The sequence below is a fragment of the Xiphophorus hellerii genome, chromosome 8 (genome assembly GCF_003331165.1).
Source record: "Xiphophorus hellerii strain 12219 chromosome 8, Xiphophorus_hellerii-4.1, whole genome shotgun sequence".
Taxonomy (NCBI): domain Eukaryota; kingdom Metazoa; phylum Chordata; class Actinopteri; order Cyprinodontiformes; family Poeciliidae; genus Xiphophorus; species Xiphophorus hellerii.
This window is the reverse complement of record NC_045679.1, coordinates 5,674,145-5,687,163: the sequence shown is the minus strand read 5'-3', so window position 1 is coordinate 5,687,163 and position 13,019 is coordinate 5,674,145. Positions and strand designations below refer to the sequence as shown.

Genomic DNA, 13,019 nt, shown 5'->3' with positions numbered 1-13,019 from the left:
TAAATATATAATTTTCTATATATTTTAATCTAAAAATTACAATCTTTATATATGTGGAATACAAGATGTTAGCTTTGTTAGCTTATGTTGTTATGGTGATAATTATGATATAAATGGTGATTATCTTGACTGAGGCATGTTTGTTCCTCCATACATCAGTCTAAGTTTATATTAGTTAGCCAATAACATAATCAATAAATTAAACTAATGGTTGTTGCTTCAAAATAATAAGTCTAATCAGTTTGATTTGTTAAAAAGAGAAACAATTTTTAAAATACAAGATGGCGACTTTACTAAATTAACAGCAGAAGTGTTTGGTTTTATTATTATCACTATTAGTGGACAAAATTCCTGATGTTTCCAACTGATTTTAGTTTTTAAAGTTCAGAGCCTGAACATCACTGAATGGGAGGAGGGCAGATTTCCCAGCATTCAGTCTAAAGAAGCTCAGCTCTTCTCAGCTCTGAGACATTTTCTGAATAAATCCCAGTCAGTGGAATCTGCAGACCTGCTCAGATCCAAACATCCCATTTTTCAGGAGTCACTGGTTTCATCTGTGTCATTGTTCCAGCTGCTGAGGTCAGAATCCAGCTGTGAAACCTGGAGGTTGAATGTTCAGGTTCTCTCCTCCCAAACATCCCCCCTCCCTCCAGCTGTGGAGAACAGCTGGAAAACAGCTGCATGTGTAAATAATGAGTCTGGAACAAGCTGCCACCTCTCTGCTGCTTGATCTGACTCTGACTTTAAATTCAGGTTGATGATTGAAATGAAATCAGGGTTTCAACCTGGATCAGCAGAACCTCCTCAGCTGATCCTGGTTTTAAACAGAGACTGTCCTCACTCTGCTCACCACACTAACATAATGATCAATCATTATATAGGAGCTTTAGGAATAATCTGCATTAGAACAATGTGTGGTTTTAGCTGCAGTACTGTGGTGATGTTAAGAATTATAGTTTAGTTTAATGTTTCTGATTATTTTCTGCTTGTAATTATATTCTGACCAGTTACAGCAGCAGGAAGCAACCAGCTGTTCTTTTCTCTGGGCTCATTTCTCCTCATGACTCCATCATGAAACATTTTCATCAGAACTTCTCTCCTGTCTCATGAAGATTTATCAACCTGCCTCTGATTTCACTGCAGACCTTCTACTTCCTGGTTCTGCTGCTCTGAAAGAAGAAACTACAAACCAGGTGAGCTGTCATATAATCACTTATGCAACATTTATAACACTTTGACTTTGAACTCATGTTGTTCAGGTCAGCTAAAAGTCCAGTTCTGTTGTGTCTCTGTACAGGTGTGGCATTAGTCTGGTTCTCCTGCGGTTCTGTTGGGTCTCAGTCTGTTGTTCAGATGTTCGTCTTCAGCTCTTTGGACAGTTTGAACAAACTGTAAGTCTGTTTTGTTTTCTACTTGAAGTTTATCTACAGAAACTTTTCTACTTGTTTCAGTTCTCTGACATTTAGAGAAAATGTTCCCTTTTAAATTCAGCTCAAAGTTTCATCTCTTCTGTTTGAAAGCTAATCTACAGGATTATTAAATTATTGATGAATTGGAAGAAAAACATGATGAAAGTTGATGTTTCTTTATTTTATTCTCTAAACAAAATCATTCATCATTTTAATTCCTGGAATCAAACTATAGTCTCAACCACTAATGTCAAACAAAAGAGTTTCGTTTCTGCTTTGTTTCAAATTGAAATATTATTCTTAAAATGTCTTTGATTCAGTCAGATTTTGATGGAGCAGATAATCCACTTGTTCAGGTCACACTTGTTGTAGAGATTAATAATTAACTAACTAAAATACTTCCTGTTCAGGTTGAATCAGTGAATGTAAATGTTGCTCCATGTCTCCATCTAGTGGACTGATAGTAGAAGTGCAGCAGCTGATGGCAGCTTCCTCTGCCTCTCTGCTGTCTGACTGCATTCACCTGACACTGATATGAAGCAGAGAAGAAGAGCCAATCAGAGGAGGAGCAGCTGATCTTTTTCCAGCTCTAATGATGTAAAGGATGATCAGAGTTGATGTGCAGATGAATGATGTGTGTTTCCTCTGCAGGTGAAGGTAGAAAGTGTGTGTGAGCTGATGTGAATTCAGCAGCATGGATCAGTGTGAGGACAGAGAGGAGGGAGTCCCTCCCTCTAAAACCACTCTGTGTGGGGAAGATGAGCCCCAGAGCAAAGGTCAGAGGTGAGGTCACCATCTCTAACTGTCCACAGCCCTTTTCACACAGCGTTCACTATATCAGGCCAGAACAGACGTGGTGATGAAGCTGCTGCTGCTCCTCTTTGCTGATTAAGCTTTAATCATCATGTTTCTGTCAGGATCCATCAGAGACTCAAACCAGAACCAGAAGCAGAACCCAGCTGTGTGTCCTTGAAGAGCGACAGGTCAAAGGATGAGATCCTTAACTTTAAATCTCCTGGATCTCCACCATCAGAGAGGTGAGCTGTTTCTAACTGCTGTAACTGTTCAGTTTATATTTGTTATTGTGACCATCCAATATTAATTTAACACACAAACACAAAAGGCAGAAGTGAATTTAATTTCTAGATTGATATTTGGATTGTTCTCTAAATCTAAATTTAATTTATTTTCCAGACAAAGTAATGCTGAAAGATAAAGGCTTTTATGAATTAATTTTATGATTAAAGTTTCATCTCTGTGGTTCAAACATCATCCAACATAGTGGATTATTAACCATTTCCACAGTTAAGATAAAAAATATCTCATGTGGATATCTTTCAGAACCAGATGGTCTCTAACTGACACCATAAATAAGCAACTGGGTCATTCTCTGAATTCAGTGTGTTTTGTGTCTCACAGGTTTATCTCAAATGTTTTCATATAATTCAACCCACATTCTTTGAGAAAAATCAAGTAATGGAAATATCCATGTGTCTTGGTAATATAACATACAAATATAGTTTCATAATTATATTTTGAAAGATTTGATGGTTTGTTGAAGCGTAGAGGTCAGCCAAATGAGCATGTCCCCACTGACCAATGTTAATTTTTCACTGAATATAAAACAAATGAAACTAACCAGTAACTGCAATTTAATTGTACCATTTTAAACATTTAAGGTATACTTTAATCTAAATAAAAGAAATATGAGAAAAATATATGAATTATTTATAAAATATCACTTTTTAATCATGTCCCTCTGGTTTTGTTTAACCCTGTAACAGCAGACCAATCCCTCCTTTTTATAAATAATGGTTCAGTCCAATTTCCTCAGCACACTGGAAGCGACATCACTTAAGTTTTTTCCTGCTCACACTGTAAAGAGATTTAAGTGTTAATATAGTTTCTTACTGATATTTGATTATTTTTTATCCAAACATCGTCATTGTCAAGCTCAACCTTTCAACACCTTTAGGCATGTAAATGATAATTATTGTTGTTTGGGAAAAAGTAAAGAATGGTCTTTGAAACATATTAATTCTTGTTTTCATCATATCATATGTTGCTCCATAACCTAGCTAATGTGGACTTATGGCAACTTTTAGTAAAAATCTTCAACCCCGTTACAGTCTGGTCAACTGTTACAATGGGTTCAACCGTTACTTGATACATTGTTATGATTTTTTTTATAATAACAGCAAATATTAGACCAATATTTATTGGATTGTATGCAAAGTTTAAAGAATGATTCAAAAACATAAAAAAGCCTGATTTAATGTTTATTTTAAAGTATATTTTTATGATTTATGAAAAGTACTTTTACATCAAGTTGCCATATTCTACTTATCAGTCTAATTATTATGATTCAGAATCAAATAAGATATACATTAATATCAAGGGACAGGTCATCTAAAAGGAACTGGAAGAATTAGTTTAATTATGTTAGAGTTTTACTCATAGAGGAATGAAATTGTCCCTTTATGGGGTTGAATTTAAAGCAACCTAAGTAACAAATAAATTCTTAATACTGTTTGGGATTTCATGAATAAGGTGGGGAGACATATTTTCCTGGAAGTTTAAAGAATCCTTCAATAGATGCAGTGATCAAAAACACAATTTATTGTGATATATTTTTAAGTAATCTGAGACGCCAAAATGTATCGAATTCAGAGAATCACCCAATTACTGCTGATGAATAACGGGGACAAAAATGACCCATAATGAACTCACTTTTCAATCAAGACACAGAAACTATCATGTTGACATGACCTTTGACCCACAAACATTTAAATGCATTTTCATCAACTTAATTTTTCCAAATGAAACCGATTCATTTATTTAATCAAATATTAATATTAACACAGAGACACAAAGGCAGAAGTAAATTTACAGTAAAACTAAATAATGTCTCCTATGAATTGCATTCAGAACGACATGTTCTCTAACTTAACATTCAGTTCTGATTGAAGCTCCGTCAGATCCTCCTTGGACGGTCAGAGTGGAAATGATTCCTGGTTCTTCTCCATGTCAGAGCTCAACACTAAGATCACCAAACTTCTCTCAGTCATTTCAAACCAACATGTTGGTCTCAGAAACAAATCTTTCTGCTCTTTAAAGAAGACTGGACATTATTCAGGAGGATCAATGATCAGGAACATGTTGGAGGATTGGACCGGTTCTGATGGGAATCATTTAGAACATCGAGTCGATGATCTGTCTGGTTCTGTTGTGTCTCACAGCTCTTTATTTTACAATGAACCACATTAAAAATATCTTCAAAGCAAAACTCAAAGGAAAGATTTTAATGAGTTTCTTTTTTACCAGAATCCATCAGATTTTCACACAAGAAGAATCAGAACCCAGCTGTGTGTCATTTAAGAGCGACGGTTCAATGGATCTTCTCATTCACTTTAAATCTCCTGGACCTCCATCATCAGAGAGGTGAGCTGTTTCTAATTGCTAAACCTATGGAAACTGAACCAGTAAGAACTCAGATGTTTCCAGTTATATTTACAGAGAGGTTGGATCAATTATCTACAGAATTCAGCTGATCTGTTCTCATGAAAACACCTTCATATCTTTATCTCTGGGATGTTGATGATGATGTTCTGTTGCTTCCTGGCTTCATGTCAGACTAACAGTAGAAAAGATTTCCACTGGGAAATACCTGGTAAAGCCAGTCTGGTCCATCAGGACTTGGTTCCTGTGTGCATTGTGAGAGCAGTTCAGCAGGGAAGGAAAGCTTCATGATGTGGTTGGTGAGATCTGCTGGAACTCAACCAAACTGAGCTGATGTGGACCATCAGAGGTTCTGCTGGTTCTTAGTGGGATCAGCAGGAACATTAAATCTTTATAACTACTTAGTTCACCTGGTTCACTGCTCACATCCGGATATCACATCATGGACTTTTACTTTCTGATTGTCTCTGTGTGGACAGATACAATGTGATCTCACTGGCTTCCAGGAATCTACAGGATCCATTTTAAAATCCTCTCTAAAACATCCAGAAGAGGACCCCACATGGACACAAACCCACATATCTCAAACCTCCTCCATGTCCACATCACCCCAGATCTAGTCATCAGAACCTCATGGATGTCCCACACTGTCCTGAAGACCTGTGTGGACAGAGCCTTCACTTCCACTGTCCCCAAGCTCTGGGAAACTGTCTCCACCAGCATCAGATCTAATGACAGTTTGGACTGTTTGAAGTCCAAGTTCAGCATCAACCTTTTAAAATGTCTTCTAGGTGATTTTGGTGTTACTGCTCTTCATCCTTGTAGTTCATCTTCCTCTTTTTAACTTCACTCCATTTTGTTCATATGATGCTCTGTGTTTCTGCTTCAAGTACATTTAATGTGAAAGTCTTGCTGATTTCATTTCTGAATACTGCTGGATGAATATTTCCTGACTTCCTAATTGTTCCTGGTTCCTCCACAGAGTGGACCAGCAGAGCTCAGAGGTTCCCAGTGGTCCGTCTGCCCAGCAGCATCAAACACAGCTGGACTCCATATTTATGGTCTGTACATGAACAACAACTTTTCCATGAGTTCTGTTCACAGTCATCTCCATGCTGCACTTTGTAGACCAGAGGAGTGTCAGTCTGTCAAACATCCATCTGGTGTTTGGCTCCACGATTTCAGTCTGATGTTTCCTTCATCTATTATACTATTCCAGACGCTGGAGGACAACATTGTCACTTTTCTGAAGAACGAACTGAAGAAGATCCATAAGATTCTGAGTCCAAATGACCCAGAATGCTCAGAGAGTCAGAGAGATGATGATGTGTTGGAAGGTGAAGATGAAGAGCAGAGGAGGAGCAGCAGAGAGGCAGTGATGAAGATCACACTGAACTTCCTGCGGAGGATGAAGCAGGAGGAGCTGGCTGACCGTCTGCAGAGAAGTAAGAGGATTTCTACAAAGGTTTAACCTGATGGATAAATCACACATTTATTGAAATTTGAAGAGATGGAATCACATTTATGCAAAACATCTTGAGATCTTCTTGATTTTACTTTTTGTGTTATTAGAACAATGTGCTGCAATTTGTCAACATCAACTTAAATCAGGTTTGAAGAAGAAGTTCCAGTCTGTGTTTGAGGGGATTGCTAAAGCAGGAAGTCCAACCCTTCTGAACCAGATCTACACAGAGCTCTACATCACAGAGGGAGGGACTGGAGAGGTCAATGATGAACATGAGGTCAGACAGATTGAAACAGCATCCAGGAAACCACACAGACCAGAAACAACAATCAGACAAGAAGACATCTTTAAAGTCCCACCTGGAAGAGATCAACCAATCAGAACAGTGATGACAAAAGGAGTGGCTGGCATTGGGAAAACAGTCCTAACACAGAAGTTCACTCTGGACTGGGCTGAAGACAAAGCCCACCAGAACATCCAGTTCATATTTCCATTCACTTTCAGAGAGCTGAATGTGCTGAAAGAGAAAAGGTTCAGCTTGGTGGAACTTGTTCATCATTTCTTTAGTGAAACCAAAGAAATCTGCAGCTTTGAACACTTCCAGGTTCTGTTCATCTTTGATGGTCTGGATGAGAGTCGACTTCCTCTGGACTTCTACAACAAGGAGATCCTGACTGATGCTACAGAGTCCACCTCAGTGGATGTTCTGCTGACAAACCTTATCAGGGGGAAACTGCTTCCCTCTGCTCTCCTCTGGATAACCACACGACCTGCAGCAGCCAATCAGATCCCTCCTCAGTGTGTTGACATGGTAACAGAGGTCAGAGGGTTCAATGACCCACAGAAGGAGGAGTACTTCAGGAAGAGATTCAGAGATAAGGAGCAGGCCAGCAGGATCATCTCCCACATGAAGACATCACGAAGCCTCCACATCATGTGCCACATCCCAGTCTTCTGCTGGATCACTGCTACAGTTCTGGAGGATGTGTTGGAGACCAGAGAGGGAGGAGAGCTGCCCAGAACCCTGACGGAGATGTACATCCAATTCCTGGTGGTTCAGACCAAAGTGAAGAAGGTCAAGTATGATGGAGGAGCTGAAACAGATCCACACTGGAGTCCAGAGAGCAGGAAGATGATCAAGTCTCTGGGAAAACTGGCTTTTAATCAGCTGCAGAAAGGAAACCTGATCTTCTATGAATCAGACCTGACAGAGTGTGGCATCAATATCAGAGCAGCCTCAGTGTACTCAGGAGTGTTCACACAGATCTTTAAAGAGGAGAGAGGTCTGTACCAGGACAAGGTGTTCTGCTTCATCCATCTGAGTGTTCAGGAGTTTCTGGCTGCTCTTCATGTTCATCGGACCTTCATCAACTTTGGTGTCATCTTGATGGGAGGAAGATCTCAGAAATCTTTATTATTTAATAAATCTAAACTAAAGGTTCTCCATCAGGGAGCTGTTGACCAGGCCTTACAGAGTCCAAATGGACACCTGGACTTGTTCCTCCGCTTCCTCCTGGGACTTTCACTGCAGACCAATCAGAGACTCCTAAAAGGTCTGCTGACACAGACAGGAAGTAGCTCACAGACCAATCAGGAAACAGTTCAGTACATCAAGGAGAAGATCAGTAAAAATGTGTCTGCACAGAAAAGCATCAATCTGTTCCACTGTCTGAATGAACTGAATGATCATTCTCTAGTGGAGGAGATCCAACAGTCTCTGAGTTCAGGAAGTCTCTCCACAGATAAACTGTCTCCTGCTCAGTGGTCAGCTCTGGGTTTCATCTTAGTGTCATCAGGAAAAGATCTGGATGTGTTTGACTTGAAGAAATACTCTGCTTCAGAGGAGGTTCTTCTGAGGCTGCTGCCAGTGGTTAAAGCCTCCAACAAAGCTCTGTAAGGTCACAGATTGTTACTGCATTTATTGTTGAACAAGTGAAAACTTTTAATGATGTGCTAAATATTGATTCATGTTGTTTTATTTTATTTATTGATGCATTATCTCCCAGATGTCGCCCCCAGGGATACATTGGGGAGAATGTCTATTAATATGTAACATCATCACCATAACAACACCATCATCATTATGCATTATTAAAGAAGCAAAACTCTTTCTGCTAAAACTGATACTGGATGAATTTAGTATTATTGTGGAATTCAAAAATTTTGCTGCCAGCCTCCTTGTTCTTTTTAGATCAGTCCTTTAAAGATGGCTACCAAACTATTGACCGAACCAGTTCACAACAAAATGCAACATAAATATGTGCAAGATATGTGTTCCTTCAATCTTTCAAAAAAGAACATAAATGACTGGAAAGTAAAAAAAATTTTACGAATTCTTTCATAATAGATTTTTCTCCCTGTCTCCTCAGACTGAGTGGCTGTAACCTCTCAGAGAGAAGCTGTGAAGCTCTGTCCTCAGTTCTCAGCTCCCAGTCCTCCAGTCTCAGAGAACTGGACCTGAGTAACAACAACCTGCAGGATTCAGGAGTGAAGCTTCTCTCTGCTGGACTGAAGAGTCCAAACTGCAACCTGGAAACTCTCAGGTAAAATGTTGTCAATCCAAGTCATACCAAATTACTGTCCATTAGCTGCTCTCAGATATGATGTAAATGTTATTTCAATAATACATAATAACAATAAAAATCTATGCCTAACTGAGGCGTGGCTAACCATGCTACGTCACAACATATAAATGTTGTTTTGTTTTCATTAATTCCAGGCTTAAAGAACCAAGATGAGAGGTTATTTAGAATGTGGGCATCAGGTTTCAACTGATTGTGTAACTGTGGGAACTTGACCGATTGCTGCATCCTAAGTACAAAATGATCTTTCCTCCCAGCAGTTGTTAGACATGTGACTAATGTTTAAATTTATTACCTACAAAACTGGAAACTCTCAGGTATGGAGGAAGCTGCTGCAGGAGCAGAGAAGGTCTGATAGAGGAGGAAGAGGGAGAAATGTATTTTGTCAGTCTGTTGGAAAACATTGAGTATAAAGTTAAATATTTAGTTTGCTAATTAAATTTTTAGTTTACAACCATGGCATTTATAAACTAATGGATAACATTTTGAACCCCCCTTTTTGTCTCTTATGACAAGCTAAAAAACTCAAGTTAATGCTGTCAAGTTTGTTTGTTTAACTTTGCAAATGGCCATTTAAACTGTAGGAATCTTTCACACGGTACTGAATGAACCTGGGAAACCGATCCATCTACTGGAACCACAATGACATGGTAGTCAGAGCAGCAGGGGGCCAAATATAGCTCCATGTGGAACCGAGAGGTTTAAGGTCATGATCCGTGTTTTTCTGTATGTTTATTTTTGAGTTTCCTGTGTATCTGTGTCTCCGTGTTTTCCTGTCTCCCTTTGATTACTCCCAGGTGTTTCTCATTCCCTGATTACCTCCTGTGTATTTAGTGTCACCTGTGTGTCTGTGTCTTTGTCGGGTCCTCGTCTCATGTGCGCTCAGTCTTTCGTGTGTCCATTCATAAAGCAGTTGCTACCGGAGTTGAGCCCTGGCTTCCGCTCAGTCGTGCTGCCTGTATTTTTGGACTGTTTTGGACTGTTTAGACTTTATTCCGCATAAAAACCTTCATTACTCATCTTCCTGGGTCTACAGCGTCTGCCTCACCACCTCTACACCACATTTTCATGACAGAGAGAGGTTAGAAAATACAAGACAGTTAGAGGATAAGCAACATGTTAAAACAATCTTCCATACTCAAAGACTGAATATCATATATATACAGTGTTGTATAAAGTACTGAAATCTCAGAGTCAAGTAAAAGTATAAGTACCTCTCCAAAATATGACTTTGGTAAAAGTCGAAGTCACTGACTGAAATGTTACTTGAGTTAAAGTCTTAAAGTATCTGAAACTTCTTGTACTCAAGTATGGAAATTACTGTAAAAATGGATGTACTCAAGTAATGTAATGAAAAGTACAAGTAAAAAGTAAAACAAGGCAAATGCAGTTTGAATGGCTTTTTTTATATTTTGGTAAACTTGTCAAATACACTTAAAATAATGTACCCAACCAAGTGCAGGCAAAATTAAACCTGCTAATAAATTGTTCCAGTTTTAAAGAGTAGCACATGTTAATGGTTTGTGGTTTTGAACTTGCATGCCTTTCCTATATTCGTTAAATTTAGTCTAAATTGCTATTGCTATGGCTTCTGCCCCCCTTGAACAGAGGAGTCTAGGTAGCCTGCTACAGTCAACATTAGGCCTAAGCTAAATACACCACGTGTGGAACTGAAACAATGCCAAACAAAGTTCATTTATGGTCAACGTTTCACAATACAGTAGTGCCTAGTGACCAAGCTATAGTTACTGAAACAGGAGGATTATAACCATTTCATAAGACGTTACCTCGATGTGTTTCTTCAAGTTGGACGGGGAGTTTTTGTAAGATAGAATTTCCACATCTTCGGGCAGGAATAACATAAACTGCATGCGGTACGACGAATCTTTAACACCCACGAAAGAGTGTATTGTGTTTAAATAAGGCCATGGGCTCTCATCACCAGCTGGTGGTTCCCCTGGAGCCGTGTCCGACGTAGTTGCAGTCGTTGTGGTCTCCGTCTCCTCCTCCATGTGGCTGCGGCTGATTGCGAGACTTGCTTTGTGTTTAATGGGAGAAGCGAAACAGGTGTATCCTATTGGAGGTGATGAACAAGCCCAGGCAAGTAGGCTACCGACTTTGTTCGGTAGCCTGCTTGCTACTTGCTAATCAGTAGGTGGGATCAACACACTTTGTTTCTCTCTCTCGCTTTTTTGTAACGAGTAACTAAACCACACATTGAAAATGTATCGGAGTAAATGTACGCGATTAAGTTCGGAAATATAGTGAAGTAAAAGTGAAAGTCATCAAAAATTTTCATACTCGAGGAAAGTATGAAGTACTCCAAAATATACTTAAGTAAAGTAGTGAAGTATTTTTACTTCGTTACTATACAACACTGTATATATATATATATATATATATATATATATATATATATATATATATACAGTACAGACCAAAAGTTTGGACACACCTTTCTAATTCAATGGGTTTTCTTTATTTTCATGACTATTTATGAGGCAAGAAATCCCACTTATTAACCTGACAGGGCAGGTTGACTGTTAGGTAAATTGTATTATTAGTAATTATCAAATATTTGTTGTATCATGTAGCCTTGTAGTTACATTTAGATAAAGTTTCTGTATGTTAATTAATTCTGACTCCTTCCTAATCCCTCCTTGGAAGAGAGAGGTGACAGCTACTCTCAGCAGCTGTTGCCCTGCAGGACTTCCTATGAGAGATGGAGGTGTTAGTTGCTCCCAGCAGAGTTTTACAAGCCTGACAATAAACTCTGCTCTGTGCTTCTTTGGGCTACAAAGCCGCTGCTTTGAAGCTATACAACGTGTCCGATTCAACGCCGTGCTTGGAGCAAAAGGGATCTAGAGTGTAGATAACATGTGTCTAGATAGTGAATGTTATTAGCGCTGCAACCATGTGATGAATGCTTTGACTCCACCCCATAGAGTTGCAGCGCCCCGTGTGGCAGGGTTCCTAAAATCAATAAAACAGAGGAGCGGGAGATGTGTTTTTCAGAGCAGGTTGGAGATTTGTAACTGAAAGCACATCTCTGTCTGCTCTCCTCGCGAGAAACAAAGAATCTAACTCTCTTGTCTTTCCTGTGTTTGTTTAATAGGTATTTAGACCTGACATTGACCTATGAAGTGAAAACCATTTCAGGTGACTACCTCTTGAAGCTCATCAAGAAAATGCAGAGTATGTGCAAAGCAGTAATCACAGCAAAAGGTTGCTACCTTGAAGAAACTAGAATAAGGGGTATTTTCAGTTGCTTTACACTTTTTTGTTTAGTGCATATTTCCACATGTGTTATTCACAGTTTTGATGCCTTCAGTGTGAATCTACAATGTCAATAGTCATGAAAATAAAGGAAACTCATTGAATTAAAAGGTGTGTCCAAACTTTTGGTCTGCACTGTATATTATACCAGGGGTCACCAACACGGTTCTTGCAGGGAAGCAAGTTCTAAAAATAGTCATTGTCATTAGGGAGCACTTCCAAAGAAATTATTTAATTTAATGTTTTTACATTGAAGCAATAGCATTTGTTTATATTTAGATTTGTTTAAGTAAATTGTAAAAAACACATGTTTTAAATAAATTGCTTGATGCATAAAACTCTTTTCTATGGTTAAAGTTCAGAACTGTTCAGATGCCTGCAGGATTTTATCGGAGGGCAGCAGCGCCTTAAGCTGTACGGCTGCAGCCACTCTGCCGACCTTAAGATTTTCCTTGAAGTAGAAAAAGAAAAGAATAATTTCTGAAATTTTTATTATCGAACCCTCTTTACAATTAACAAAATTGTGGAGAAAAAAAAAGATCTTGCGTGTCAAAACATCTTGTACGTAGCGCACGTCTGAGTCTGTGGGGGTCAAAGGGCACACCAAAGTTTAAATCTCATTGGTCAGTTTTATTTTGTTTATTTGGCAGCTTGGCGCTTTTTCTGTAAACTAAAAATGAATGACAGGAGTTTGAACCTCCCATAGTTCTAAGAGCGGTTTGGATCCCGGCTGAGCTTTTTACCATGTTCGGTTCTGGCGGGTCGTCGGTTTATGAGCTTCTTTGATGTTTCCCGAACTAGAGAGCTGATGGGCCACCTGTTAGCTGA

General features: G+C 38.9%; 1 protein-coding gene across 1 annotated transcript in view; it reads left to right on the top strand.

Annotated features, from left to right (window-relative positions):
• Positions 1-933: 933 nt before the first annotated feature.
• LOC116724454 (NACHT, LRR and PYD domains-containing protein 3-like) overlaps positions 934-13,019 on the top strand; it is an 86,659-nt gene continuing 74,573 nt past the window's right edge. The window contains exons 1-8 of the mRNA XM_032570173.1: positions 934-1,193; positions 2,061-2,192; positions 2,327-2,446; positions 4,734-4,850; positions 5,851-5,929; positions 6,088-6,313; positions 6,441-8,226; positions 8,703-8,876. Coding sequence (XP_032426064.1) covers positions 2,104-2,192; positions 2,327-2,446; positions 4,734-4,850; positions 5,851-5,929; positions 6,088-6,313; positions 6,441-8,226; positions 8,703-8,876 — 2,591 coding nt within the window. The 5' untranslated portion in view covers positions 934-1,193; positions 2,061-2,103. The remainder of the gene's footprint in view (positions 1,194-2,060; positions 2,193-2,326; positions 2,447-4,733; positions 4,851-5,850; positions 5,930-6,087; positions 6,314-6,440; positions 8,227-8,702; positions 8,877-13,019) is intronic.